Source organism: Colletotrichum graminicola, assembly GCF_000149035.1.
Source record: "Colletotrichum graminicola M1.001 genomic scaffold supercont1.74, whole genome shotgun sequence".
NCBI lineage: Eukaryota > Fungi > Ascomycota > Sordariomycetes > Glomerellales > Glomerellaceae > Colletotrichum > Colletotrichum graminicola.
The window spans coordinates 44,767-72,524 of record NW_007361078.1 but is presented as its reverse complement, the minus strand read 5'-3'; the positions used below and the strand labels follow the sequence as shown (position 1 = coordinate 72,524).

The 27,758-nt window shown below is 52.6% G+C and overlaps 9 protein-coding genes across 9 annotated transcripts; 6 read left to right on the top strand and 3 right to left on the bottom strand.

Moving 5' to 3' along the window:
* Positions 1-607: 607 nt before the first annotated feature.
* GLRG_10827 (KR domain-containing protein) lies at positions 608-7,828 on the bottom strand (the record flags this gene model as incomplete). Its single annotated transcript, XM_008101777.1, has 3 exons — positions 608-1,459; positions 1,512-7,591; positions 7,645-7,828. 3 exons carry the CDS (start codon positions 7,826-7,828, stop codon positions 608-610), a joined length of 7,116 nt encoding a protein of 2,371 aa, XP_008099968.1.
* Positions 7,829-9,043: 1,215 nt separating this feature from the next.
* On the bottom strand, positions 9,044-10,111 carry GLRG_10826 (uncharacterized protein; the record flags this gene model as incomplete). The annotated part of the gene is made up of 1 exon (XM_008101776.1): positions 9,044-10,111. The coding sequence occupies one exon, from the start codon at positions 10,109-10,111 to the stop codon at positions 9,044-9,046; it is 1,068 nt and encodes a 355-aa protein (XP_008099967.1).
* A 702-nt stretch (positions 10,112-10,813) lies between these two features.
* GLRG_10825 (cofactor FMO1 FAD enzyme) lies at positions 10,814-12,643 on the top strand (the record flags this gene model as incomplete). Its single annotated transcript, XM_008101775.1, has 3 exons — positions 10,814-10,853; positions 10,906-12,413; positions 12,470-12,643. 3 exons carry the CDS (start codon positions 10,814-10,816, stop codon positions 12,641-12,643), a joined length of 1,722 nt encoding a protein of 573 aa, XP_008099966.1.
* An 896-nt stretch (positions 12,644-13,539) lies between these two features.
* Positions 13,540-14,469, top strand: GLRG_10824 (uncharacterized protein; the record flags this gene model as incomplete). The annotated part of the gene is made up of 3 exons (XM_008101774.1): positions 13,540-13,948; positions 14,000-14,187; positions 14,239-14,469. The coding sequence occupies 3 exons, from the start codon at positions 13,540-13,542 to the stop codon at positions 14,467-14,469; spliced, it is 828 nt and encodes a 275-aa protein (XP_008099965.1).
* Positions 14,470-15,050: 581 nt separating this feature from the next.
* Positions 15,051-15,705, bottom strand: GLRG_10823 (uncharacterized protein; the record flags this gene model as incomplete). The annotated part of the gene is made up of 3 exons (XM_008101773.1): positions 15,051-15,205; positions 15,260-15,581; positions 15,637-15,705. 3 exons carry the CDS (start codon positions 15,703-15,705, stop codon positions 15,051-15,053), a joined length of 546 nt encoding a protein of 181 aa, XP_008099964.1.
* A 647-nt stretch (positions 15,706-16,352) lies between these two features.
* On the top strand, positions 16,353-18,212 carry GLRG_10822 (major facilitator superfamily transporter; the record flags this gene model as incomplete). Its single annotated transcript, XM_008101772.1, has 5 exons — positions 16,353-16,460; positions 16,522-17,717; positions 17,765-17,904; positions 17,972-18,114; positions 18,165-18,212. The coding sequence occupies 5 exons, from the start codon at positions 16,353-16,355 to the stop codon at positions 18,210-18,212; spliced, it is 1,635 nt and encodes a 544-aa protein (XP_008099963.1).
* Positions 18,213-19,368: 1,156 nt separating this feature from the next.
* On the top strand, positions 19,369-20,557 carry GLRG_10821 (alcohol dehydrogenase GroES-like domain-containing protein; the record flags this gene model as incomplete). Its single annotated transcript, XM_008101771.1, has 4 exons — positions 19,369-19,679; positions 19,732-19,799; positions 19,857-20,459; positions 20,508-20,557. The coding sequence occupies 4 exons, from the start codon at positions 19,369-19,371 to the stop codon at positions 20,555-20,557; spliced, it is 1,032 nt and encodes a 343-aa protein (XP_008099962.1).
* Positions 20,558-21,891: 1,334 nt separating this feature from the next.
* Positions 21,892-23,797, top strand: GLRG_10820 (GMC oxidoreductase; the record flags this gene model as incomplete). Its single annotated transcript, XM_008101770.1, has 2 exons — positions 21,892-22,221; positions 22,283-23,797. 2 exons carry the CDS (start codon positions 21,892-21,894, stop codon positions 23,795-23,797), a joined length of 1,845 nt encoding a protein of 614 aa, XP_008099961.1.
* Positions 23,798-24,599: 802 nt separating this feature from the next.
* On the top strand, positions 24,600-27,017 carry GLRG_10819 (fungal specific transcription factor domain-containing protein; the record flags this gene model as incomplete). Its single annotated transcript, XM_008101769.1, has 5 exons — positions 24,600-24,828; positions 24,998-25,256; positions 25,308-25,544; positions 25,606-26,206; positions 26,280-27,017. The coding sequence occupies 5 exons, from the start codon at positions 24,600-24,602 to the stop codon at positions 27,015-27,017; spliced, it is 2,064 nt and encodes a 687-aa protein (XP_008099960.1).
* Positions 27,018-27,758: the final 741 nt, after the last annotated feature.

Sequence of the window (27,758 nt, the reverse complement as noted above, 5' to 3'; positions counted from 1 at the left end):
TACCTGTTATGCTAACAACCTTACTACTTTAAAAGGCGTTTTTAAAGCTTACTTACTTATATATAAATAGTATAAAGCTATATATCTATAAGAATGTTTAAAAATTACTTTTATATAAATCTTTCACTACAAATTAAGATATATAAGCTATCTTACTATATATATTTTTTATATTACTAATCCTAGTTACTTAGGTATAGCTAGTTAAGCCTTTATTAAGATTTAATAGTAGGGGCAGATTTAGGATTTAGGTGTAAACTCTTACGTAGTTAAGTGTGTTGTGTAGGTTACTTCACTCTAACGCACAGGTACCAGTTGTCAACCCATTTTCAACAGGATGTTTATCAAGGTTAGACAGCTGAAATAGGATGTTACATTAGGCTAAGGAAACATGTTTCCTATAGCTAACGACGAAGAGGACAGGACGTGCCAATAAGGAGTGATTGTTACAGGCAGAAGAATCTCTCTAACTGTTCCTTCGGCTATTATATAAAACATGTAAAGAAAAAGTTGAGAACATCAGGGGTGACCATAACGACCGGTGGAAGAGCCTTTGAGGATACGACATGACATAAATAGCCAAAACTTTATGTATGAGAGCAGAAACTTAGGGAACAACCACACCCGCACTTTCACAAACCTGTTTCGCAAACTTGTTTATCGTTAACGTGGCTGCGAGCAGTTGTTGAAACGGGATGTCAAGGCGATATTCCTTGAAAATCCAGTTGCGCAGCTCTGCCCCAATCATACTGTCCACACCATACGACGCAATCGACCCGCTGAGCGCATCAATACTGTCCTCGGGCAGGAGCAACATCCTTGACAGCTTCTCAGTCAAGTGGCTCGTGACCAGACCGACTGCATCAGCGGGCGACGCCGCCGACTTAATGGCGCCAAGAATGTTCTGCGAATGACCTCCAGAGGCTGCACTCTTGGAAGAGCTCATGGCGTGGACCACGTGATTGAACCTGACGTCCTCAACCCAGAAGCTATCGGTGGCCGTCTGGTCGTTGACCGCTTTTTGCAGCAGCACGGGATCAAGCCCAATGACAACATGATCTAGGCCGAGGCGCTCCTTCGTGGATGATGCAACCATAGACGCCTCGAAGGACTGCAGAAGATGCTCTTCGTCGATACCGTACATACCCTTGCGGCGCAGGTTGTCCTCAAGCTCCGTGTTTTCCGATACCACACCAACACCAAGTACCATGGGGATGACGCTAGCCACGGCAGACTGGCCCTGGCGCATGCGGTGGCGGGCGAGCGAATCAAGATAGCTGTTGGCTGCAGCGTAGTTGCCTTGTCCAGGAGTGCCAAGGACGCCGGAGACGGAAGACGTCATGAGGAAGAAGTCAAGGTCTGTGTTCGCAAGGACGGAGTGGAGGTTCATGGCGCCAACGACCTTGGGTTCAACTGAGGTCTTCCAGCTGTCGAATGTCATGGAATGGAAGAGCGCGTCCTGGGGATCATCGTTAGTGGTTGACGCTATTCATATTTTACATATTACTCACTCGCAGAACCATGGCGGCGTGAACGACACCCTTGATTGGGTGGGCAGTCGGGATCTCCTGAACCGCGCGAACAACATCACCGCGATTAGTAGCATCGCCGCGGACAACTTGGACGATGGCGCCTGCTGCTTCAATGTCACGGAGAAGTCTAGCTGCCGATGGTGCATCGGTACCAGAGCGGGAGAGGAAGGCGAAACGGCGAGCACCGGACTCCATCATCCAGGACGTCAGACTGCGACCGAGACCACCCAGACAGCCAACCAAGAGATAGGTGACGTCTGGGCTGAAACTAAGCTTAGCTCTCTGACGCGGGATGATCCGAATTGGGGACTCGGTGTACCGAATGACATGCATAACAGCACCACATGCATCAGAGTAAGCCGAGACGGCCTGGTCCAGATCGCCGAGGTTGACGGTCTCTATCACTCCAGGGGGCACGATACTGCTATTCTTGAACATGTCAAGGATGACGGGAATGAGTGTGGCGACAGCCTCCGGGCGAGCTTCAAGGAGATCCAGCATATCGAACGGCATGTACAGAGCACCGCGGCGGGTAGGGAACGTGTCAAGGGCGTTACGGCTGAGGACATCCTTTCGACCTGCATCAACAAAACGACCGAAACGACCGATGCATCGCCAGGCCTCAGTGGCATCCTTCGAGTCGATAGCACTGCCGGCGCTGAAGACGATGTCGGCTCCGTGACCGTTGGTGAGTTTCTCAATCTGACTAGAGACAGTCGAGACGCTGGACTGGATAATCTGCTCCTGAGGAAGGCCGAGAGTCTTCGAAAGAAAGTCAATTTCCTCGTTCGTCTTGGCAACAATGTAAGCAGTAGCGCCCCGAGCTTCGGCAACCTTGATGGCGGCGACACCAATAGCCCCGGTGTTGTGTAGGACCAGTATGGTTTCCTTCGGTGCTACGCGCGCAAGCGTATCCAGTCCGTACAAGGCCGCGGCGTATGGCATCAGCAGGCTTACCAACTTCTCGACTCTGTCATTGCTGGTGACCTTCTGGAGCATGTTGGCAGGAACCTCCTGGTAGCTTGAGAACTTGTCTACGTTGAGACCGACCACCTTGTCACCGGGCTTCAGTGACGTGACACCTTCACCGCATTTGGTCACAACACCGCCGATGGCGTGGCTGAATGTGGTAGGGTAATCAGAACCAGTGACAACTAGAACACTCTCCCTAGTCAGTCCGCTGTATTGAACTTGGACCTCGACATGGCTGGGCTTGATGGCATTCTGATCGGCGACCTGCTCTTCGAACATCACCTTGCCATGTACCACCTTGCCAGAGATTCTGTCTTTGGGCGAGTAGTTGACGAGCTGAGCCTTAGCGGAGCTTGAGAACTTTTCGTTGAGGGCATTATTGCGGACAAGACGACTGATGTAGGTCATGCCCCCAGCCAAGCAAAACTCGTTCTCGGGCACCTCCTCAATCTTGGAGTACTGCAGCTGTGCGACTCTGGTAATAGCTCGGGTAATCTCCAACGGGCTGGACTTTGCGTCAACATCAATGGTTCTGAAGTCAAGTGACGCCTGCTCAGCCCGCACAGAACGAGCTAGACCAGAAACCATGGCATGCTCCGGCTGCTCACCCTCCAGAAGCCCACCGTTGGTGACCCATAGGAGGGAGGTAGCTGTGTTTGTGACGTTCTGAATCGCAACGAACTCGGTCTGGGTGATCGAAGACAAAAGAGGACCCTCAAAGTCGGTGAGCATGACGACATGCTTGGCAGCAATGTTGCTGGCATCTGCGAAAGACTCCAGCTTAGACAGTTTAACAGTCCATCCGAGACCTTCCAGGGAGGACTGCGCATGGGAGACGCCAGCCCCGGGGCTCTTGCGGTAGACGACCTGGACATTGTGCGGTAAGTGACCGTTAGCTCCAGCAGCAGGAGGTCCCGGGACTTTTGTCATATGGGATTTTTGGCCGACGAAGGAGATGATGAAACCGTTCGGCTTGGCCAGGCGATGCAAGTTGGCGTCGATGAGATCCGTGCGAGCCAAAACAAGGTCGTACGAGCCAGCGGCTAGGCCTTGCTCTTCCGGCTCGAGAGAGAGATCGAGTCCGACAACGTGTGCATTCGGAAAACTGGTCAGCGCCTCCTTTGCCTCTTCAAGATCTTCCTGGCCGCCAGACATAATGGCCAAGGTCCAATGCGCCCGGGGGTTCTGGGTAAGGAGCGAGTGGGCGGCATGCGATCCGACGCAGACATGAAAGACCTTCAAGCTTGGATACTTGAACAGAGCCAAGCTCGCAAGGTCCGCGGGGTTGATTTCGTTGGCTTTGCCTGTATCCATGAGGGCTTGGATATCATACTGCCATGCCATTTCCCCGTACGGCGCGGGAAGCAGTGCGGACTCGTCTTTCTGCGGCACAGCCGCCTCATAGCTGGTTGTGCGTACGTTGACGATCTCCATGACCATCTCGCCATTTCCAGCCGTCATCTGCACGCTGTTTTCAAAGGAGCGGATACCGCGTCGGTCTACCCAAGCATACGCACTGGCTTTTCCAGCTGCAAGCTGCTCAGGCGTCGGAGGCCAGATAGTCACCTCATCAACCTGCACCGGGACCACACCGCAGTCCATAGCGTTGGTGCGCCCAGCGTAGATGGCCACAATACTTAGCTGTAAGGTGGAGTCGACCACGGCAGGGTGCAGCGCGTGGCGCGACTCGCCCAGTGACTCGTCAACCGTCTGCTTGATGCTGGTCGCACTGCTGGCCTCGTATCTCTTGCCGTCAAAGCGGATATCTTCCATATCCTGGAAAGTTGGGCCGTAGTCAAAGCCGACCTCCCGGAGAGCCTGATTCCACGCCCGACCAGTGGCACGTTGGGTAAATTCTGGAGCCGTACGGGGGGTACGTGTCTTGTCCGTGGTGTTGATGCCAATGCTGCCCGCCATATGGTCCTTAATGGTGCCCTCTGCATCCACGGAGGAGACGCTGAAGTCCCACCATCCATCGCCGAAGACGATGGAATGACGCATGTTGGTAATAACCTCGATGCCGTCGTCATTGTCGGGCGTGACCAAAGCCTTCTTGATGGAGACGTCCCGGAGGACGTAGTTGTCGATGCCTACGGGTTTTCCACTGCGCTCGTTAAGCTGGGTGATGGCCTCGACGGCCATGGAGAAGTAGCCTGCGGCAGGGAAGACGGCTTCGCCACCCAGGGAGTGGTCCTTAAGCCAAGGAAGGTCGCGGATGCGGAGTACGTTGCGCCAGGTGGGCTCCAAAGGCGAGGCACCGATCACGAGTTGGCCAAGCACGTCGTGGCGCGGGTGGGTAGCGTGACGATGTTCTTTGCTGGCACGGCTTTCGGGCCAGAACTGGCGAGAGTAGTTCCAGGAGTAGTGAGGCAGGTCCACAATTACCGAGCCTTTGCCGCCTTTGGCCTCGCTCGCGTAGGCAGCAGTGACTCGCTCCATTTGAAGGGGGTAGCTGCGGAGGTACATCTCACCCGCCAACTTGAGTAGCTGAACGGCTGAATCTTGGCCGCGGAGTAAGGTGGAAGCGTATTCTAGCTTTTCGGCCTTGAGAGCTGCTTTGATCTGCTTGATAGGACCTGCCATGGCCGAGTGAGGACCGACTTCAATGAGGAGGTCGACATCAGAGAACTCTTCAGCCTTCAGGATGGTGTGAACGGCCTGGTTGAAGAGTACAGGGCTTTGAAGGTTGGCGCTCCAGTAGGTCTCATCAATAACTGTATTCTCGTCAAAGATGGTGTTGGTGACAGATGAAACCATCCTGATGTTAGAAGAAGCCGTCTTCTCGCGTTTGTCAAAAAAGCTCTTCTTCCTCGCCTCCTGGAACAGCACCTCGTACTGCTTAGCGACAGGAATCATGTAGTGTGAGTGGTAAGCCTTGCCGTTTGTCTTAACAAAGCGGGCAAAAATGTTCTCGGCCTCAAACTTAGTCTTGAGCTCCTGTAATGCCGCATCGTCACCGCTAAGAGTGACAAGGGAGGGCGAGTTGTGACAGGCAACGACGACATTTCCTGCTAACGAGGCGAGATACAGCTCTGCAGCCTCGGCTCCCAGGCCAACGGCCATCATGGCACCCCCTTTCTTAACATCCTTAGTAACCTTGCCGCGGTAGTAGGCAGCCGTAATTGCCTCCTTTGCTGATACAAGGCCAGCGGCATATGAGGCGGCAATTTCACCGCTGCTGTGGCCAACTGTGACCACAGGGCGGATACCCCAATGAGAAAGGAGATCAACAAGGCCGATTTGCACGGCGGTACAAAGGGGCTGAGAGAACTCGGCTTCGTGGACCCGGGAGATGGTTTCATCTTCCACCAGGAGGTCCTCAATAGCCCACTCCGGACCGTCATGGAGTTCATCGAGGGCACGGTCGAGCCCGCGGATTGACTGGAGAAAGTTCGGGCTGTACTGGAGCAGCTCGGCACCCATCCTTGGCCACTGTGCGCCCTGGCCGGTGAAGACAAATCCAACGGTGGGAGCCTGCGGGCGCTTCTTGTCGGCAAATGTGAAAGAAGATTCGATATTCTCAAAGCTGTCGCCGAGGGTGTTATAGCTAGCCACAGTGAATGCCTTGCTCGTGAGGGTGCTACGGCGGCAGCCGAGCGTGTAAGAAAGATCCAGAAGATTGTAATTTCCTGCAACCTTGCCGTGGTTCACAATATTCTGCCTCAAAGACGTCTTGTCATGGGCTGAGAATGGCAGAAGGAAAGGCCTCTTACGGTGGGCAGCACGACGAGGAGTATGAGTTCTGCTGCTGAGGCCAGAGAGGATGTGGTTGTCGACAAACTTGTACGTCTGTGGCAAGCGAAGAATAGAGCCCGCTTCCTCTACGATGACGTGCGCGTTCGTGCCACCGTACCCACACGTGTTAACTGACACACGACGCATGGGTAGGTGAGACGGGAACGGCGTCGGCTCGACGGGTACTTGGACCTGCCACTCATCCCACTTGATTTTAGATGTTAACTTTTTGATGCCGATCGTAGGCGGGATGATGCCACGCTCGACAATGAGAACAGCCTTGATGAGCGCCGTGAGACCGCTGGCTGCCTCGCCGTGACCGACATTGGTCTTGACCGCACCGATCATAAGCTTGTCGTCGACGCCGGGACGCCGGCTGTGGTTCATCGCCCGGCCGATAGCCTCCACTTCAATCGGGTCGCCAACAGCGGTACCAGTACCGTGACATTCGAAGTAGCCTGTGAGCATGGGGTCCAAATTACCGGATCGCTTGTACGCGTCGGCCATGACGTAAGCCTGTCCGTTAACGCCAGGATAGGAGATGCTGGCCGATGATACACGTCCGTTGTGGTTGACAGAGCTACCGCGAAGCACAGCGCGGATGGGATCTCCATCACGAACGGCATCCGAGAGACGCTTCAGGTAGACGGCACCAACACCCTCGGCTCGACCGTACCCATCAGCGCTCTCGTCAAACGTGAAGCAGGTGCCCCGGGGCGAGAGGACGCCAATCTTGGCTGTGTTCATCTGTTGGTCGATTGTGAAGACAAGGTTTGTCCCTCCAACAACTGCGCCATCGCACTCGTCATTACGTAGGGCTATACACGCGTTATGTAGCGCGTATATGGACGACGAACACGCAGTATTGCACACAATACTGGGGCCATTGAGGTTGAAGACGTAGCTAATGCGGTCGCTAAGGATGCCTGGGTCTACGCCGGTGGCGGCCATTGTGTGCCTAAACGAGGGCTCCTTCATGGACATCTGCTGCCAGTCGGCGGTAAAGCTGGCGGCAAAGACACCGGTCCGGCTGCCTGCGATGGCATCGAGAGAGATGCCGCCGGATTCGAAGGCCTCGTATACAACCTCACATAGCTTTCGCTGCTGCGGGTCCATCCACATAGCCTCGACGGGCGTAATGTTGAAAAGACCGGGATCAAAGTTCTCAAGATCCTCGTTGATGAAGTAGCCACCCATAACAGGCAGACTGCCGGGACGCTCTTTGTTTCTGTGGTAGTGGGCCTCAACGTTGAAGCGGTTGGCAGGCACCTTGGGATTCTGGCCCGAGCGCTTGTTCATCAACATATCCCAGAAATCAGACGCGGATGAGACGTCACCGGGGAGGCGGCAGCCTGAGTGTTTGTCTCGTTAGCTAATGATTGGACAGCTGTTCCGACTTACTTACCCATGCCGACAACAGCAATCGGCTCCAATTGCTCATCGAGCGGCTTCTCTGAATAGTTTGGTGTGGAAGCGGCAGGGTAGTCGTCCCGAAGATAACTGCGTTCAGGTGCAGCTCGGGAGCCGTCTGAGTCCCCTTGCTCGGATGAGCGGGAGGACGAGGACGTAGATTTGAGAATGCCGGGCATTTTGTACCAGCTTAATCTCTGAGGAGACCAAGACTAGGGATCTGGAGGCTAATGAACTTAAAGTGGCTCGGATTTGTATTCAAGATGCAGCTTATCTATAGTTGTTGGCTGCTGAATAGGGTTGAATTCTCTGCAATCCAAACTTTCCGAGAGATTTTACCTCTTTATATATACTTTACAAGCTCTGCAGACAGTTCTCCAAGTATACCCTTATCTCGGTATGTTCCATTAAGCATTATTCTCAGCGTAAGCCCCCCTGTCTCTAGCTTCACTCGGATAAAGACTAGCCAGTAGACAAGCTTACGGAACAAAGAATTACGTTTCTTTGTTGAACGTGTCTAGGAAGCCAGGGACCGCGGCGTGGCGGGTAAGGGTTAGTGGACATGCTCGGTCCGTAGCTTCCCTGTACCGCATCCCTCCACAAGACATTCTGCGGTGAGACTCGGCGAGACTGTATTCCGCAAGGATGGTGTTTGGCATCCGTGTTCCCCTGCTGACACAGATACTTTGGCGCCTCGGCGAATTCCTGAAGGTACCAGCCGGATTCGATGGTGCGCACCATTTGGGATTGTTCTGTCAGCTTTGAATCAGTCTGTGAGATCAAGCTTGCTGTCAGATAAGCGGACCGTTGATTCCCGACCTTGCATAGTGAGACTATTGCACAATCGTGGCCACACGGGAATCCTACCAATCTGTTTAATTTCATCCTTCTGGACGATTTCTGCATAGACATAGGCTGAATGTGATGAGGTGAAACTCGGCGGATGATGTCCGTGATCGCGCGCAGATAGTCATCGGACAGTCGTGTAGAAGCCCAAGGAGGCAACAACGGTAGCATTTGTTGCAGCGCTTTATCAGTCGTTGCTTCAATCAACACTTCAGCAATGGAGCATTTGACATCAATAGGATGAGGTGTGAAACGTGTTGTGATATTCTGTGCCCTCGCAACCCATTCAATTTCACCAACAACGATTAATGCAAATTTGAAACTAAATTATCACCCGGAGTAATACCTACAACAGTAATATTTCACTAGGGTGTCCTAGATGAAGCTATGACTGATGTGCTCTTCTGCTGCAGTAATCCTAAGTTCCAGCATATCTATCAGGGCATTTTTTCTTGTATATGGAATCCGCCGTTTCTCGTATCGCCCTTCATTGTTGTATCCACTTATAAAATGAGACCAGTTCTAGGTAAAATGCCTTATCCACAAGTCTACTTCTTTGTACCGGAAACATCAGAAAAATCTTCTTCGCAAGACATCGCGTAAGCCATGCTCGCCCCAGGGCCGAGAAGTGCTGTCAAGCCATAGAACGTGACCAGTGATCCAGGTTTCCGCGTCACTGTTGTGAACAAATTGCCTGGTTTGGTTCGAATCAAATGCGTCCCAAGCACAAGAATGGTAGCATTCATGATGATGTAGTCGTATTGCAGAAACTGGAAAGCCGCCTCTACAAGAATGTTGGGTTCCCCAATCTGTATCAGGTTGCTGTGCGGGAAGTAGACCCTACTTAACGACAAGCCTGGTGGTGAAGAGACCAGTATAAACAGAATGCTGCCAAGATGAACCACTCCGGTGATGCTTCCTGTGATGAAGTATGCCGTTCGAATACCCGACTTAGAAGATGCCATTGAACGTTGGTTGTGGGTAAGAGCAACGATCTGTGAGACCAGTGCTTGAAACCCACTGAAGATGGGGGGGCCACAAAAGAAGTGTACAACACCCATCTGAATATTGGTGGAACTCCAGCCCATCCAGGCCGGTAGCAGCAGTGGCGCCTCCAATAGAATACTCAGAAGTGCGGTAAGTGGGAAGGTATGCGAATCTGCAGGCGGCATTGGAACAGCCACCTTGGTGTCCCTCTGCGTCACGTAGAGCAGGCACCATATGGGTAGGAACGCAGCAACACCGCCGCAGTTCCACGCGTACTGCCACAACGCGGGACTGCGCAGCCAGATGCCGGAACGGCGCCGACTCTCGACCAGCACGGCCATGTTGATGGCGAGCAAGGCGGTGGTCAGATCCAGCAGCATTATGTAAGGGCCCGCATCAACGCCATGAAGCTTGCTGACGGAGGCAAAGAAGGCGATGAGAATGTTGAGCTGTAGGTCGAGAGGGAAGATTCCAACGTGCTTGGTTTGTAGAGTCGAGTTATCTGGGAAGACGCCGCTAATGGCGGTGTTCGACATTGCCTGTAAGCCTCCGTTGGTATACATAATGCCCCAGAGAAGAATAAGGCCGACCACGCTGATAGTGGTATAGATTCTTTTGTGCGAGAGCATGATTTTCATCTGGTACAAAGCTAGCTCCAGTAGATTCAGGCCTTGGCAATTCAAAATAGAAACAAGCAATTTGCGAGATTTAAAACGCCCAAAGCTTCGGAAGATGTCCAAATCTCGTGGAACGATATGAATAAGTTGCCTGGCACTAGAGTAGAGACAACGTCCGATTCTCGAGGTTGCGAAGCATTATGAGACAAAAACGTTCCTCCCCTCTTTTCAAGCCGTGTGGTGTCGTTTTTGACGTGATACCCACCCCAGAATGGTAACTAATACCCCCGCAATCCTATCATTGGTAAACTTTGCGGGAAAACACCCGTCGTATGAAACCTGGCACATGTGTTGATGTCCTGTCTCTGTCGGCCAGGCCGCATAATCCCACGGGTCAGCGCGGCCCGGAGTCGACAGGGCTGACAATGCGGTGCGAACCTTTCCGCTTATGCATCATCGGAGGGACTCGACTTGTGCTCAACAGATATGCAGGCTGACAACTACGGATACTCGAGTTCTCTTTTGAGGTTGATTATGATAAGCTCTGGGGAGTGTCCGACTCGAAGTTGTATGAAAAACGATTGAAAAGGTACGGGTGCATTGCGTACGGTTGGAATTTCGTTGCCTTAATTACTCCCCAACTGACGTAGCCGTGAAAACTCGAGAGCTCGGCATATTTTTTCTTACTTGAATTAAAGTGTCAACTCATTAGAAATGACGGCAGAACGCGTTGATATCGTGGTTGTGGGAGCTGGTATGTAAAACCTGCATAGCCATCCTCATCCCATGCAACTAACACCCAGCAGGGTGGAACGGCCTGATCGGGGCGAAGACCTACCTTGACTTCGCGCCTGATACCAGCCTGGTAATTCTCGACGAACAGACCTCCATTGGCGGTGTTTGGAGCGCGGAAAAGATTTACCCAAGTCTTTTTGCCCAAATCAAATACGGGCAGTTTGAGTATTCTTTCTACCCCATGAAGCGTGAGGGCATCACCCACGATGGTTACATTGCCGGAGATACCATTCACCGTTACCTCAACGACTTTGCACGGGACTTTGACCTTGTTCGAAGAACTCGTCTTCGCACCAAAGTAGATCGGGTCGAAAAGATTCCCGACAAGGAGGGCGGAGGATGGAAGTTGCACCTCCAAGGCAAGCCGCCTCTGTCCTGCTCTAAGCTCATCTATGCCTCGGGAGCCACGTCCCACCCCGTCATTCCCTCATGGCCCAAATCCAACTTCTGCGCACCCATCATTCACTCATCCGAAGTGGGCTCCCATCTGGGCGCTCTAAACAAGATCAAGCGTGCCACCGTCATAGGCGCCGCCAAGTCGGCCTACGACACCGTGTTCCTCCTCCTTCAGCAAGGAATCCAGGTACATTGGGCTATCCGCGAAGACGGCTCAGGACCACTTGCCATCATGCCTCCCAAAATCGGCCTTCTCAACACCATGGACGTTGTCGCCACTGGCCTCATGGGCCACCTGGGCTCCAGCATTCTGAAGACTAGTGGTACAGGTTATTGGTTCTTTAACCGCACGACTCTCGGCCGCGCCGTGGCCCACGCCTTTTGGCAGACCGTGAATTTCATCGCGGCCTCCCACGCTGGGTATGATAAGTCTCCCAATGCGCAGAAGCTTAAGCCACTGCCCATCGGCAACGGCATCTTCTGGGCCAACGCGGGACTTGGATGCGCAAGCGTCCCGGACTTCTGGAAGGTGTTTCACGCCGGTGATGTCACCGTCCACCGTGACGAGGTGGCTGCGCTAGGTGAGGGCAACCGCGTCACGCTGCGTGGTGGAGATGAATTTGAGACGGATTACATAATTCTCTGCACCGGGTTCGATAAATCATACCACCAGTTTGACCCGGAACTTCAGCGCTTGTGCGGCCTGGTGCCGGACTCAGATCCGATGATGAAGGCCAAGTGGGCGGATTTGGAGGCCAGCGCCGAGTTAAAGGTTGATGAGCTTCTACCGGTTCTCAGGGAGAGTCCCGTCGAGGCAACCGAGAGGCAAGACGACGAGAATCTCCTGCATGGACCAAGCCGACACTATCGTCGGTTGGTGGTGCCTGAGTTAGCTGGTGAGGGCGATAGGAGTGTTTACTTCCCCGGTTTCATCCACACTATTTACACGCCGCTTGTATCTGAGGTGCAGGCGCTTTGGGGTGTGGCTTTCATGCTGGATCTTGTGGATCTGCCAGAGAAGTCCAATATGGAGCGAGAGATCGCTGAGTGGACGGTATGGACAAGAAAGAGATACCTTACGCAAGGAAAGAAACACGCGTATGCGATTTACGACTTCTTCTCAGTAAGTTGAAACCCAGTAATCCAAATTCGCGACTCTACAAATTAATTCAATTACAGTACATAGACGTGCTCCTCGAGGACCTTGGGATCAACACATCGAGAAAGAGTAACGCTCTGGCAGAGTTGTTTATTCCCAAGTACCCAAGCGACTACAAGGGGTTGACGGATGAGTTTAGACGCGCCTTGGCGAAGAAGAAGGTCCATGGCTATGATAGTCGAAACTCATTATAAAGCTGCTCGAGAAGTCTCCTGCATGCAGGAACACCAAAGAGTACGGAATTCATGCTTCGACTCATTGCATCAAAACACTTTCATAGAAAGCCAGTTCTGAACACCTTCTCATAAACAATGGGTTTCTTAATAATCCGCAAATGATTTTATTTGCATGTGAAAGAGCTACATCGAGAATTGAGCAGGATTATCTTCTTTCTGGCCGTTTTGGAGTTTCGATCGGTTGTCTCCAATCACGTCTTCCCTGATATTAATGGAAGTTGCACAATGGCGCAATGTTCTCCGCCATCTGCTCATCCACCTTCTGCTGCTTGATCTTGCGTCTCATACACCCCCGCATGCCACTGGAATAATGCATCACATAGTTTTTTCCTTACATGGTCCTGTTAGCGCCAGGCTGCATCTGAGAAAGGCAAGATTAGTGGCCAGCCCACCCATAGCTCTGACACTCTGCAGCACGCAGCCATGTGGTAGAACTGTAAGGTGTTCCTCAGGGTCCACTTCTCGCCCGGTCAGTTAGTCGGGTTCGCGCGGCAAACTCCGGAGTACCCCTATGATACCATTCGCGGATCATTGTCCCGCCATCTTACTGCATGTTTTGGCCCGCGCATGCGGCCCGCCTCAGGCCGAGGCTGACCAGATTCTTCGTGCTCGGCCTAGCAGCCCGACTTTGAATTGTCAGCACTAAAGCGCGGACCTGTCCGGCCTATCATAGCCACCAGATCTCAGTCGTCGGTTTCCATGGAGGCAGACATGGGACAATGCTCCTGTGGCACCCGCGAAGGGCCCACGAAGTTTAAAGGCCGGACAATCGGTTTATTGAAGAAACCACACCAAGCTCCGTAGCTCATTCTATCCATCTTTTCTTCCCTGTTGGGATTTGGCAAATAATCAACATGGGCGTATATAATCTCAATCTTCTCAAGGACGAGCTCAGTCTTTCTGCCTGGCTAGCTGCAGGGGCCTGCTTCCAAGCGGTTGTGAGCCTCGTTTTCCCGGCCCGCTACACACTTTTCCCGCTTGCTGTCGCCGTATTACTTCGGGCTGGAACCCTGGTGGCACAATATGTCGGTATTGCCCCAAATGCATATCTAAAGAAGGCGACGCTCGACAGGTGGAGCATTCTCTTCCCTGAGAATGACGGATCACGGCCAATCAAGTTTGGCGATAAGCCGATCGCCATGTTCCTTGTTGGCATCCGGTCGAATCATCCGCTCGGAAGGCTTCACCCCAAATATCGCAAGCTGAATGACTACATGGACGACATATACAAGGATGCGGAGGACAACAGGCGCACCAATGGTTGTAAGTTTCAATTTTCGCACCCTTCTAAATATTTCTCACCCAATGTTACAGACTTGGGTCGAACGCCAGATCTCATTCCGACCGAGTATTCGCAGAACAACACTCTCATGTCCATCAGCTACTGGAAAAGCATTGAAGAGCTCGAGGCTTTTGCTCGGCGGCCTGTTCACATCAAGGGTCTCAAATTCCTTGCTTACCAGGTCAACAAGAGCGATCGACCTCATGACCTGGGTGTCATGGTGGGTTCACTTCCTGAACACCTCCCGGAAGTCAGCTAACTTTCTTGGCAGCATGAAGTCTTGGTCTGCCCCGCGGGCCACTGGGAGGGCATCTACTCCAACATGCAGCCATGGGGCTTGGGTGGCCTTCAGTGGCCGATGCCCAAGACCAGGGCTTTCCAGGGGCCTTTTATTGAGAGGGATCCGGCGATAATTAATGGCATGTGGGGGCGTATGGGAAACAAGATCAAGCAGCAGAAGGTGGATGAGCAGATGGCAGAATTAATGCCCGAGGGGATCTAAATACAAGCATAAAAAGAGATGGCGAGAGTTATCGTGTCAGTGAAATTTTGTCATGGTAGAAAGATTTTGGTCATTAAAGACGGTAGCGGTCTATGTTTGGGATAACTCGTGGCCTACGACGTAGAATACAAACATGTATCAGATTGCGGCCAGAGGGGGCTATTATAGACGGTTGCATCACGGAAAGTTCAAACGTACAATGAGTACCGGCACATGATGAGTGAGTATTGACTGTGTAACCGTATTCTCCAGTCACTTGTGGATGGAGACAACCCAATTCGAGCCACATTCTAGCCCACGACAGATTGAGGCTTTTCGCAATTCTTCGATTACGTTAAGCAGCGCGGCGATGGCTACAAATGAGTCAACCCCCGTTGACTGCTTATCAATTTCGAACTTGTCCGATGTCAAAACCAATTCTATGGACGCATTCAACTCACAATAAATCGAATGAAATGTCTCATTGATGACCAGAGAATTCATCATTGTATTTCATGATTGATAACCAATTCATAATGAGTTCTATCTCAGTGCAGCGAATGAGCACATTGTGAATATACAAAACGCCAGAAAATTGCAGCCTAGGCCTCTCCAGTGCCTGAAACAACCCGCGAGATGCGGACCTCGACACCGGTGCGAACACCGTCCAAGTACACAAATCGCTGGCTTCCGGCAAAACGCATGCTCTCGAGAGGTTTGTACATCTCATGTCCCGTTTCAAACTTAAGGAACTCAACTGAACATTGTGAGTCGGCCAGCATGCACAGAGAGGTGACAAAAGCTAACTTACCGCCATAGCCAAATGGTGAGTTGGCAGCGTTTGGCTCGTTCTGGATCAGCGGTAGCGTGTGCTCGTTCAGCGCAACGACACCATCGATGCGGAGACGGACCGCACGGCCCTCTTCGTCAACAAGGATGGCTTGGGCATCGATCCGACCGTGGGTCTTGTCTGCGTCGACAGTGAAGTAATCGGTAGAGCTGGCAATCGTGAAGTTACAGCGCGGCTGGAAGTCGCCAACGGACTTGACGGTGCCACCCGCAAGTAAGGGCACGCCAATCAGAGTTGAGCCGGTGTAGACGTCGCCGCAGGGGTGCTTATCCTTGAAGTGGCTCTGCGTGGGTAGTGTCTTAGTGTAAATTCCACGTGTGGCTGAGGAGGACCACTACCGTCAAACGAAAAGCAGGCTGGGTGGTGGGGAAGCTCTCCTGAGCCTCAACCGTTGCCTCGAGCCCCATGTTGATGTTGACGAACTAGGCCAAGGTGGAGGGGGTGAAGGGGAGTGACAATATGAACGACGAATCGCAGCCGTTGGGTTCAATGAGGAGACGGGGGAATGATCCCGGGCTTCCTAAGGGATGGTTTTACATGATGGTTTTGTCTCTTTTGCCATGGCAGTGCGCCACCCCATATTCAACTATGAAACGGGATGTGGCGTCCGTCAGAGTATGAGTACGTAATCCTCTGGGCTGACACTCGCTTCCGTTCCTACAGTCGCAATCCAGTCCCACCCCGTTTGTAAGCGCGGCCCGCAGCGGCCCGCTCTCCAATGCACCAAGCCGGATTATGTGAGACGGGATGGGGTATCAGTTGGGGACTCCCTGGGGAATTGCTGCTTACATGCTCAATGCTGTCCGGGGAGCCTATTGCCCGTCAATGGTGAAGAACAAGAAAAGACCTAATTTCATTCCTGAATCGTCGGGTTTTGCGGTTGGGATTCTGTCAGGTATCGAACAGCTACGGGTACCATGAGAGCTTGATTCGATTCCGCTTCATTCAAACAACCTTCTTTCCAACATACATCATAATCAGACTCGTTTGGCATCAACACGACTTTCATACCATTCCGAGCATTGTTTCCGAAACGGACCCTCAGTTCAACATCATGTCATCTCCCAATTCACAGAGCGCCTCCGACATGGAGAAGCACGCGAACTCGATAGACGAAGCCTCCTCGGGCCAGCCTGCCGGGCGTCAAATTCGAGGCATCAGAGTCAGCATGGTTTCCGTCTCTTTCCAATTTGGGACATCGCTAACCCGTGCCGGCGCCACAGTGGGTTTTAGTCCTTTGCGCCATTTACTCCAGCATGTTCATCTATTCCTTGGATAACACAATCACTGCCGACCTGGTGCCAGCCATTGCCAATCAGTTCAACGCCGTGGCCTTGCTACCCTGGCTTTCGGTCGGCTTCATGGCCGGTGCCTACGTCGGCATCCTCCCGATGGGCAAGCTGTATGCAAAGTTCGACGCCAAGTGGGTATATACCATCAACACCGTGCTTTTCCTCGGCGCCTCGGCTCTCTGCGGCGCCGCGCCCGATATGAAATCCATGATTGTCGGTCGAGTCTGGCTCGGCGTGGCCGGAAGCGCCATGTACTGCGGCATCATGACCCTCATCGCCGTGTCAACGGACGCCAAGGAGAAGCCCAAGTATTTCAGCATCACTGGTGTAGTGTGGAGCGTGGGCACCGTGTTGGGACCCGTCATTGGCGGCGCTTTTGCCAAATTTAACTGGCGGTGGGCGTTCTACATCAACCTCATCATCGGCGGCGTTTTTATGCCAATCTACATATTTGTCCTGCCGTCTTTTGATCCACTGCCCAAGTCGGTGACCAGACGACAACGGCTGTACAAATTCGATTTCTTTGGTACCGTGCTGCTTGCTGGGTTTTCCATTTGCTTGGTCATGGGCATCAACTTAGGCGGCGTCCTCTACGCGTGGAACAGCGGAAGTACCATTGCCTTGTTTGTGGTGGGTATCGTCGGATTCCTCGTCTTTATAGCACAACAGCACTTTGCGTGGCTGACCACACTGTCCGATCGCCTTTTTCCGGCTGCTTTGCTGAAGCACAAGGAGTCTACCCTCTTGTTCGTTTCCACCATTTGCTCCAATACGGCGGCCTTCGTTCCCATCTATTACATCCCAGTCTACTTTCAGTTCAGCAAGGGAGATAGCGCACTCGATGCTGCCGTCCGGCTGTTACCACTGATTATCGTCTTCAGCTTCGCCAACCTGGCGCAAGGACTTCTCATGGTCAAGGTCGGCTACTACTGGCACTGGTTTGTGACCGGCGGAGCATTGTCACTGGCGGGCAATGTTATGCTCTATTGCATCGACGCCAATACTTCCGCTGGGTACATATACGGTGCTGAGGTTATCCTCGCTCTTGGTCTCGGCTTCTGTAACCAGACGCCGTATGGAGTTATCCATGGAGTCATTCCTCCGGATGAGGCTGGCTTGGGTGTCCCGTGAGCATACGCCTGAGTCAAGTCAGAGTTTTCACTGACTATTTCAGGTTCATCATGATTGCTCAGTATACTGGCATCACCGCCGCTTTGTCCGTTTCGGGTGCCGTCTTTGTCAACGAAGGATTGTCAGGTTTGCGCCGCCTACTGCCAGACTTGCCTGTCGAGGACCTGAACAGTATCTTAAGTGGTGAGTTGCCAGCCCTTCGCCGGCCTATCATTCCTTGGGGTAAAGTTTGTTGACCATGTCGCCACAGGAAAATCAAGCGAAGCTATTCACGCCGTTCCAGAAGAGCTACTTCCCGCGGTAATTGATGTCATTGTGGATAATCTGCGCAAAACCTTCATTCCGGCCTTCTTTGGCAGTGCCGTAGTCTTTTTAATCGGATTTGCTCTGAATGTAAGTCTTGGAGACTTCGGAATCATAATGATAAACTGACATGTTCGCAGAAGAAAAAGCTTGGCGGCGTTGGTGACGCGCCGACGGTTGTCGGATAAAAGTCACGCTCGGTGGAGATCAAGTGCAAACGTAGACCATTATCACTATTGCTGATGCAGCAATCTGCATGTAAAAACATAGGGAAATATAGAGATTAAGCATCAACAAGCCGAGAACGTGACGATTGACTTGATGAGGGTAGAGTCCGAGGTTTTGTCTAATCTCTCGGTTTTAATATTTGCTTAAATGGAATGAGCAGGTTAGCCACTCTTGGACCAAACGCTGTAATTACTTTATATCATTGGCATTGTGTAGAAAGTGATGATGACATAATGTTAAAATAAACTTTGACCTCTAATAAATTACATGGTGACCTGACTACAATACTATCTGACGCTAATATTCTCTCATGTCTGTCCACTTTTTTGAGTTATCTCCTTACCATTAGAGTTTAACTAGAGAAACGGGGCGCATTAGCTTATTCCAACTTCAATACAAAACAACAAAATTTGCGCAAATAATCATTTTCCCGTTATTGATACCGATATGGTTCCAACGACCTCTACCGACCCCCTATTATACCTAAGTAATCTCAGTAGTGCCTTGCACAGGGCTATCCGTCGTCTGCGTGCCGCCTTATACGCATACCCCCTGGGTAAAGCGGACAGCGCGGACCGCGGTGGGGTAAGCAGAGACATAGCACCAACAAAATGGCCGCAGTGATTGGGCAACCACTGTTTGCGGCAAAACACGTATTCCTCTCCGTCGTCTATGCTACGCAACAATGGCGAGGCTCAGTATCTGACGGCTTCCCATCTAGGCATTCCTCAATGCTTACTCATGAGTAATAAGTCATCACGTGAGTTGGTAAGCAGAGGCATGCAGCAAGTGTAACTGTCCAGCGGCGCGCGCACACCGTTCCCGCATGGTGTTGCGGGTCGTTGCAGCAGCACCGGACATGGTTGCCAGCCGTGCTGGGCCCGTTCGTGACTCAATTAATCATGGAAGTACATACCTCTCTGCTTTCTGAGTTCTTTTTCAACAAGGGATCTCAACCTGATATAACTCGCAATGGGCTGTCTCAATCAAATCAAAGCTCTCTTTGCTACGTCCTCAAAGCCACCTCATCAGACACGAGGTGAAAAGAACATCCAAGTCACTCCAAAACAATCCAACAACCAGGCTTCCATCAACACCACTACTTCATCAGTCACAATGTCTTCTTCCGCCCTTCCCAAGACCTACAAGCAGGCTTCCTTCAAGGAACTCGGGGGTGACCTCGTCCTCGAGGAGGTCCCGCTTCAGCTCCCCGCTGCCGGGGAGATCCTAGTCAAGGTAGAGGCCTGCGGTGTCTGCCACTCAGATGTTTTCGCCAAGTACAACGCCTGGGGTGCTGGCTTCCCAATGGTACCTGGCCACGAAATCATTGGCAAGGTCGCTGCCTTGGGCGACGGTGTCAGCGGCTGGACCGTCGGGGACCGTATCGGTGGCGCCTGGCACGGCGGTCACGACGGCACTTGTGCCCAGTATATCTCTCTCTCTCACTCGCACCATCAAAAATGCTAATTTCATTTTCAGTTGCCAGAGTGGTCTCTACCAATTCTGCGAGCCCTACGTAGTCACTGGTGTCACCAAGAACGGTGGCTGTGAGTAGCTCCTTTCTCTTGCACGTTCGATGTTGGTCTACTGACTCGCACACCTAGATGCGGAATACTGCCTTGTGCAGTCCAAGGCAGCCGTCAGGATTCCTGCAGACGCCAATGCTGTCGAGTTCGCTCCCATCCTCTGCGCTGGTTCCACCGTCTTCAGCGCCATCAAGTCGGCCAACGTCACCCCGGGCGGCACCATTGCGGTCCAGGGGCTGGGCGGCTTGGGCCATATGGCGGTGCAGTTCGCACGCAAGATGGGGTATCGCGTCGTGGCGGTATCTCGCGGCCGCGACAAGGAGGCATCGGTCCGTCAGCTCGGCGCCCACGAGTACATCGACGCGACTGAGGGAGACGCAGGCGAGGCCCTCAAGGCGCTCGGTGGCGCTGACCTCGTGCTCACTACTGCCATGGACACGGCTGCCATGGTGCCCCTCATCAAAGGTGTCGGCATCTACGGCAAGATGCTTATTCTTAGCTTCCCTCCCAGCGGCGAGATCACGCTCAACGCCCACGACATGATGATGCGCGGTGTCTCTGTTCAGGTGTGGCCTACCTGCACGGCGCATGAGTGTGAAAAGACTGTCGACTTTGCGCATCTGAACGGCTTGAACTCTGCTGTTCAGACTTGGCCGCTGGACAAGGTTCAAGAGGCATTTGGTAGGTTTTTTCACCATTGGTGATGAAAGATTACTGACGGTTTTCTAGACGCGATGCTGAGCGGTAACGTCCGCTACCGTGCTGTCATTACCATGTAGCTGAAAGAGTCGTAGGTATCTTATGGAGTTTGAGAGTTTTTCCATTACTGTAGAAATGGTAGTTTGTAGTAATGCAGATTACATGGTCACCTCTGCTTCGCTTGAAAATTCCGTCTTGGCTCATGGAACATGGGGCACTGTGAGCTCGAACGTTAAGAATGATACTCTTTCGAAACTCTTTTTTATTATCCGTCAAAATGTTTTCTAACTTTTGCCGTGGCCTCGAAGCTGTTTGCCTCTGAGCCATGGTACTAGACTTCACCAGCCATAGTGAAAAGGCTGGGAATACTCGTAGCCTCTCTAAAGAAAAAGCTCTTTTGGCATCGAAAACGCTATAGTCTAGGTTTTGATGGAAATTTTAGTTTAGCAACAGACTTTTTGGCGTGTCTAGATCCTACACGGTAAAGATGATTCCGTTTACAGATTCTGCTCGGTCCCAATGTAGTCAAATTCCATTTTTTCTGACCTGGCGGTGCTGTCCTGCGTTTGGTCTGCCATCTATGCTCCATCAATACGTTCCTAGATGCACATCTCAGCAAGCATGTAGCATGGGTCCCAGCTGATGAAGAATAGCCAAAGACCAGATGCCCGGTCTGGCCACAGCCGTTCAGCCAAGGTGACACACAACTGCGACCATTGCTTACACCCGACAGGCAGCTGAGGGTCGGACTTTCACTCCTACACTTCAATAGGGCTGGCCTTGGTGCCCTCAGCCCCCCCACGCCATCTACATTTGGCAGTCGGTACGGTCCTTCGGCGTGATCCTACGGCAAAAGCGAGCAGATGATGCCCGGTGCCTCGCTAATGTGCTTTGGAGGCGTCGCCTGCGCCTTTAAGCTCTCCAAATCTGGAAGCAACTTGCGGAACTTCGGGCGCACTTTACGGCGCAGTCCAGCAAATGACGCCCAGCTGAATCCCGTTATCCGAGCAAAGTATTCTGCCTGCGCTCTTTGTGCTTCTTGTTTAGTTTCTTTTCCCTCTGCACCTCCATCCTGTATGTCAGATTCCTTCGCCCCCTGGTTCCTTCCGTCGATAAGACTCCAGACCCTGCGCTGCGAAATAGGCCATGATCTGGGGGCGTAAACGGACCGCGGCGTCCGCGTCTATTGAAATTGGACATTGAATGGGCAACGCTCGAGAATATCATCGTCTTGCCATGAATTATGTATAAAGTTCAGGTTTTCAGCGCCAATATAAGAGAGCTTGAGATCCCATCACCAGAGGTATCACCGGTACGACATAAGCGCATTGCAGAGTCGCACCGCATATTATAGCACCACTTCTCTTGATTCATAAACACTCTTTGAACGTGCGGAAAGCTCCCGAATCGCCCAATGAGACTTCAACAGCAAGCAGTGGGCTTGATGGCCCTCTTGGCTGCGTCTGTGCAAGCAAGACTACTGGGATCGTCCTTTGGTATCCCTGGCGCCGACGCAACATATGACTATGTCGTTGTGGGCGGCGGGACTGCCGGCCTTACGATAGCGAGTAGACTTGTCGAGCAGAACGCTGGTAGTGTTGCTGTGGTCGAGGCAGGCAGTTTCTACCACCTTACCAACGGCAACCTGAGCCAGATACCCGGTTTCGCCACTGCATTTGTGGGCAAGGATGCTTCCGACTGGCAGCCTGGAGCGGATTGGGGCTACCAAACAACGCCGCAAGCGGTACGTGTCATATAGGTGTTCCTTTTTCGCCTTGTACACATTTTTCTGACCTGTTGCTTAGGGGGCCTTTAATCAGTCTCTCCATTATCCCCATGGCAGGATGTTGGGCGGAAGCTCGGCCAGAAATTTCATGGTGTATCACCGCAGCACAGCTGGGGCCTATCAGAAATGGGCAGACCAGGTTGGAGACCAGAGCTATGCCTGGGACAACTGGCGTCCCTACTTTGAGAAGAGCCTCAACTTTACACCCCCGAGGAACGACCTGCGCGCCGCCAATGCAACACCTCAGTACAGTCACTCAGCCCTCGGCCACGGCGACGGGCCACTGTCTTTGGGTTTCCCAAACTGGGCATATGCCTTCCCGACCTGGGCCACTAAGGCCTTCAGCCAGATGGGCATCCGCCTCCGCAAGGAAGGATTCCAGAACGGTGGACTACTGGGCCAGGCGTACGCGATGTTTACCATTGATGCGGGGTCCATGCTGCGGTCCTCTTCCGAGACATCTTTCCTTCAGAGCTCGCTCGGTAATACCAAGTACTACCTATACCCTCTGACCAACGCTAAAAAGATAATATTCGATGGAAACAAAACGGCCACAGGGGTCCAGGTTGAGTCGCTCGGAGCAAACTTCACCCTCCGCGCTCGCAAGGAGATCATTGTGTCCGCCGGTGTTATTGGCTCCCCACAGCTGCTACAAGTCTCTGGCGTCGGTCCCTCCAAGATCCTTCAGTCTCTTGATATTCCTGTCGTTGTCGATGCTCCGGGCGTAGGGCAAGGCATGCAGGACCATATCGTATTCGGGATTTCTCAAGGCATCAACGCCATCACTGCCTCATCAATGGGGAATCCGTCCTTCGCCGCGCAGCAAGTCGACCTCTACCACGGCTTCCCTGCACAAGGTCTGCTCACCAGCCCAGCGGCTGATCTTCTCGGCTGGGAAAAGATTCCCAGGAGCGCAAGGAGCAGCTGGCACAACAGCTCCATCGCCGCCCTCGCCGCCTACCCCGCAGATTGGCCCGAGGTCGAGTACATGGCCTTCAGCGGCTATATGGGCAACATGAGTGTCATTTCCACAGCCGATCCACAGGACGGAGTTGCCTATGCAACGATGGGTGTGGTTTTGGTGGCACCCCGTTCCCGCGGGTCTGTTACAATCGTCTCGACGGACACAGCCATACATCCGCTCATCGACCCGGCTTTCCTGACGGCTCAAAGCGATGTCGACGTCGCTGTGGGGGGTTTCAAGCGCGCTCGTGAGTTCTGGCAACAGAAGTCTCTGACGCCTCTCAAGGTCGGCAAGGAGCGATTTCCCGGCGCTCAGGTAGTCACTGACGCCGACATTGAGACGGCGATCCGGAAAAACTTCCAGACCATTTTTCACGGATCCTGTACCTGTGCTATGGGCAAGAAGGACGACCCCTCGGCTGTGATTGACACACAAGGCAGGGTGTATGGCGCTCAGGGACTGCGGGTGGTTGATGCCTCGGCGTTCCCGCTGCTGCCACCTGGACACCCTCAGTCAACGGTGTATGCATTGGCGGAAAAGATTGCGTGTGATATTTCTGGGGCATGCTGAGCCGCTGGGGCTTGATTCTTGAAGGTGGTCCGATGGGTAATTCCACTTAGTTTACGCCTCTCGGCGGCCTGTGTACTGGGGTTCTTGAACTTTTTTCAGGTTGGCTTGATCTCATGTATGTAGCTGCATCCGTGCCGCGTTCTTGCGCTCCAAAGTGAGATTTAGCTGCTCACTTGGGGCCTGAAAGTTATGGAAAGGGGGATTGGCTCGGGTATATAGCCATATGTGGTGAATAAACAGCAGTTTACCCGCACGCAAAGAAGCAAATAGCCGCCGGGTTTCCAAGGCTTTAACCCCTCATTCGTCAATAAGTAGACCCCGTCTCCAGGCACAGTGTCTCGCTTGTAGCGGCGCATTCGGAAACTCCCCAAGCAAGTAGCCGTTGAGGATTGGACGATAAGCTTAATGTCTCGGGTTCTGTCTAATAGCAGCCCAAAGATCAAATCACTGCGACCAAAGCTCGACAGCCTGCCCTTCACTCGGTCAGCTTACTCAATAGCTCAACGCCACTAGCGCCACCCGATGCGTGCTGCTCAGCTAACAGACGAGTGTGGAACAGTTGGAGGCACTAAGCCATATAGGTAATTACCCCCACGCTGATGAAGGATTCCGACCCGAGTCGGCTATCTTACATACAGCAGCCCTACGCCCTGCCTCGTAAAAGCTGCAATCTAGGCCACCTCGCCTATGTGATCAAGCTGACGGCAAAAGTCGCCACTCTTCCAGTAGGACCCTATATCCTTTCCCCTCTTTTTGTCATGTTGACTTTCACGCTCTCCATCTCTTTATGCACAGGCCAAATATGGTTAAGATGACATCGTGGCATGACATGAACAACGACGCCAGTTTGCTCTCGTCTGAGAAGCAGCAATCGAGCAACAACGGCTCCAGAAGGGCCGAAGGCAGCAGCGGCAAAGAGCAACCAGCCGCTCTGACAGGAAATGATGGACCAACGAGCGCGATGAAGCGGCTAGCATGCAACCCTTGCCGAGGTCGCAAGGTCCGCTGCGACCGCGCACATCCCGCCTGCGGTCGGTGTTCGAAGATGGGACTTGGGTGCCATTACGCGGGCCCGTCGAAGCCGTCTCTCACCAAGATTGATCTAACAAAACTTCTCCTCGATATTCATAATCGATTAGGTTGATGCTCCCGGGTTACCTCTCCATTCGTGGCGGGTTTGCTAATGGTGCGCTCGAACAGGCCGAGCAGAGAACCGACTCGCTTACAACGGGCAATCTCCAGTGGTCGAAAAGGCTGATCAGTTCAATAATATATCATGGTCTGAACTGGCTGTCGATTCGCAGCCCCAGCCCTCTTCGGCGCCGATATTGGCGTCCACATCGTCCTCGTTACATCCCGTCCAGGCCATTTCTGATACGGGACAGTCGGAGGAGCTTACGGAAGAACTTCTTCCCTACATGCTTCAAGGCATCCCGGAAGCAGCAATGCTTGATGATTGGTGAGGCTTGCCGTTGATGTTGGCAAAGCAAACACTCTAACCCCGATCTAGGGCAAATCTACAGGACAGCAGCGACGCCTCGGACTCCATGTTCGGCAAAATGGATTTTGACTCCATTGACTTTTTGTCAGGAATGATGCCCTCCTCGACGACCAACTCTCTCTACCTCTCCGCCGTCGTATCTCCAAGTCCGGCTTCGCTTACAAATACAAACACGGCTAGCAGCGACGCAGGGACCCGGATCCAAACTCCAAGTGATATGGATGTGCAAGCCGTTTTGACCCTACTGTAAGTCTGATGACACGGATGCGGTTTCTGAAAGCTTGACTGATTAGGGACACGTAAGCAGGCATGATACCTACTTTGACGTCCACAATCCTGTCTTCCCCATGGTCCACCGCCGCCGGTTTGTGGAAGAGCTCGATCAGGCCCCGGGATTCGTGCCTGCGCAGGCCCTTTCCCTTGCCATGGCTGGCCTGGGATCCCTCGCGCGCGAACCACCGTTTGAAAAGCAGCAGTCTGGCGACGATGCCATGGTGGTGACGATTCCTGCCGACAGCTTCTACACGCAGGCGCGCGGGCTGCTCGACATGTGCGAGCGGGAGGATAACGGTGCGGGCCTGCGGAGCATTGACACGCTGCAGGCGTGCAATTTATTGGCATTCTACGAACTGCAGCGGCCCAACCTGGCACGAACTTGGATGACTCTGGGGCGCGCCATTCGCCTGGCCAAGCTGATGGGGTTGGAGCGGACCGATGTGGATTTCAACGCCTTCGAGGCTCTTGGCGAAGCCGACCCGCGTTCTGGCATGTGCCGCTCGCTACGTGTGTGCTTGCCGCGGTCCAATTGTCCATTCAACGCTGAGGAGAAGCGTCGGACCTTTTGGCAGATGTATGTGCTGGACACGTTTGCGAGCATGAGAACCAAGTTTGCGCCCGCTGTGGATGAGGTATGTGATTTACCTTTCTCGTAAAGCTCCCGAGGATTCGAAAGCACAACTAGACTAACAACTGCCGTCATAGACTGTGCTTCGTCTTCCTTGCGCCGGCGAGTTGGACATGATCGATGAGGTTCCTGTCATGCCGACCGTCCAAGAGGTCCTCGAATCCCCCGAGAGCCATCAACTGCCACCTTACGCTGGTGTAGTAGTGATGGCCACTCTCTATCGACGAGTCTTTGAGCACATCCAGAAGTCTCTCGAAGACTCTTCATACTCATTCTGGGACAATCACTACCGCATCGACAGGCTAGTAGGACAGTGCCGCATAGGTTGTCTCGCCGCCCACATCCCAACATCCAACAGTGCGCACTACGAGGCGCTTTCCCTCATCATCGCCATCAATCTCTCAGGCGCGGAAATTGTGCTCCACCACGTAGCGATCGCCAAGGCGGCAAAGGAGAAACTGCCGATCGCCATCACGGGCGAGGCGATTTCGCGGTGTATGGCGGCCTCAACGGACCTACTGACTAATATACACGTTGCGGAGATCGGCAGCCATGCCCAGACGTTCCGGCAGGCTGGACCGCTGTCGGCGTGGGCTATTAATTCAGCCCTTCAAATGCATCTGTGGCTTGTGCAGCACGGTCCGGCCACGCCGGACCTAGCAACGCAGGTGCGCGCGCTTCGTTTGGTTTCAGACGTAATGCGCGAGTTTGTAGGACCCCAGCACCGCAACCCAGACCTGCTGGCCGAGGTGGAGGCGGTATTGGTTGATAGGGAAAGGTCGAAGATACAGGCGCAGGCGCGTGCAGTGGGATAGGTGCGAGGTACGAGAACAGCCTGTCCATGAGATTTTGGATCAACCATGTTGCATGTGGCGAGGTATACGTTGAAGCAGAATAGAGGCGATCGAGCTCCATCAACACCGGCAACACGGTACGGCATCCGATGTGATCTGCAATATGGAAATGCCGCTGTCTGACCAGGGGGGGGGGGGGGGGGGGGGGGTGCTCACTGCAGATCCACGCCGTGTGAAGGATTGCAGGCATAAAACGGGTAGTGCTAGGCGGAAAACCAGTAGAGACGCTATAACTTGGAGTAATTTGCTTACTGCAGCTGAGGAGTCGCCCCTGGAGATGCAGTGAGAGATCCTGTGGTCGAGACACTCTTGGAGCTCTATTCCTTTAAGTGCAGATAGACCCTGTTAGTGGATCCCCGTCTAGTTTCTCTCTTTAAATATTAGATTATAAGGTAAATATAATATTACAGTAGTATCTTTATATAAGATTATATCTATAATAGATTATAGGAAGGATGTGTTACCTTACTTACTGCTTTACTATTATACTTCTATTAAATGTGGCAGAATTACACGTGAATTAGCCGGCGAATACACAGTTGCCCTATGGCGAATTGTCAGGGAATGGGCGGTGAATTAGCCCCACTTCTAATAGTAACTTTACTAATAATATTACTAGGATTAGCTAGGGATTTCCTAACTAAGAAATAGGGGTTTTTCCCTATTTCTATAGTAATTTACTATAAATATATAATATATAAT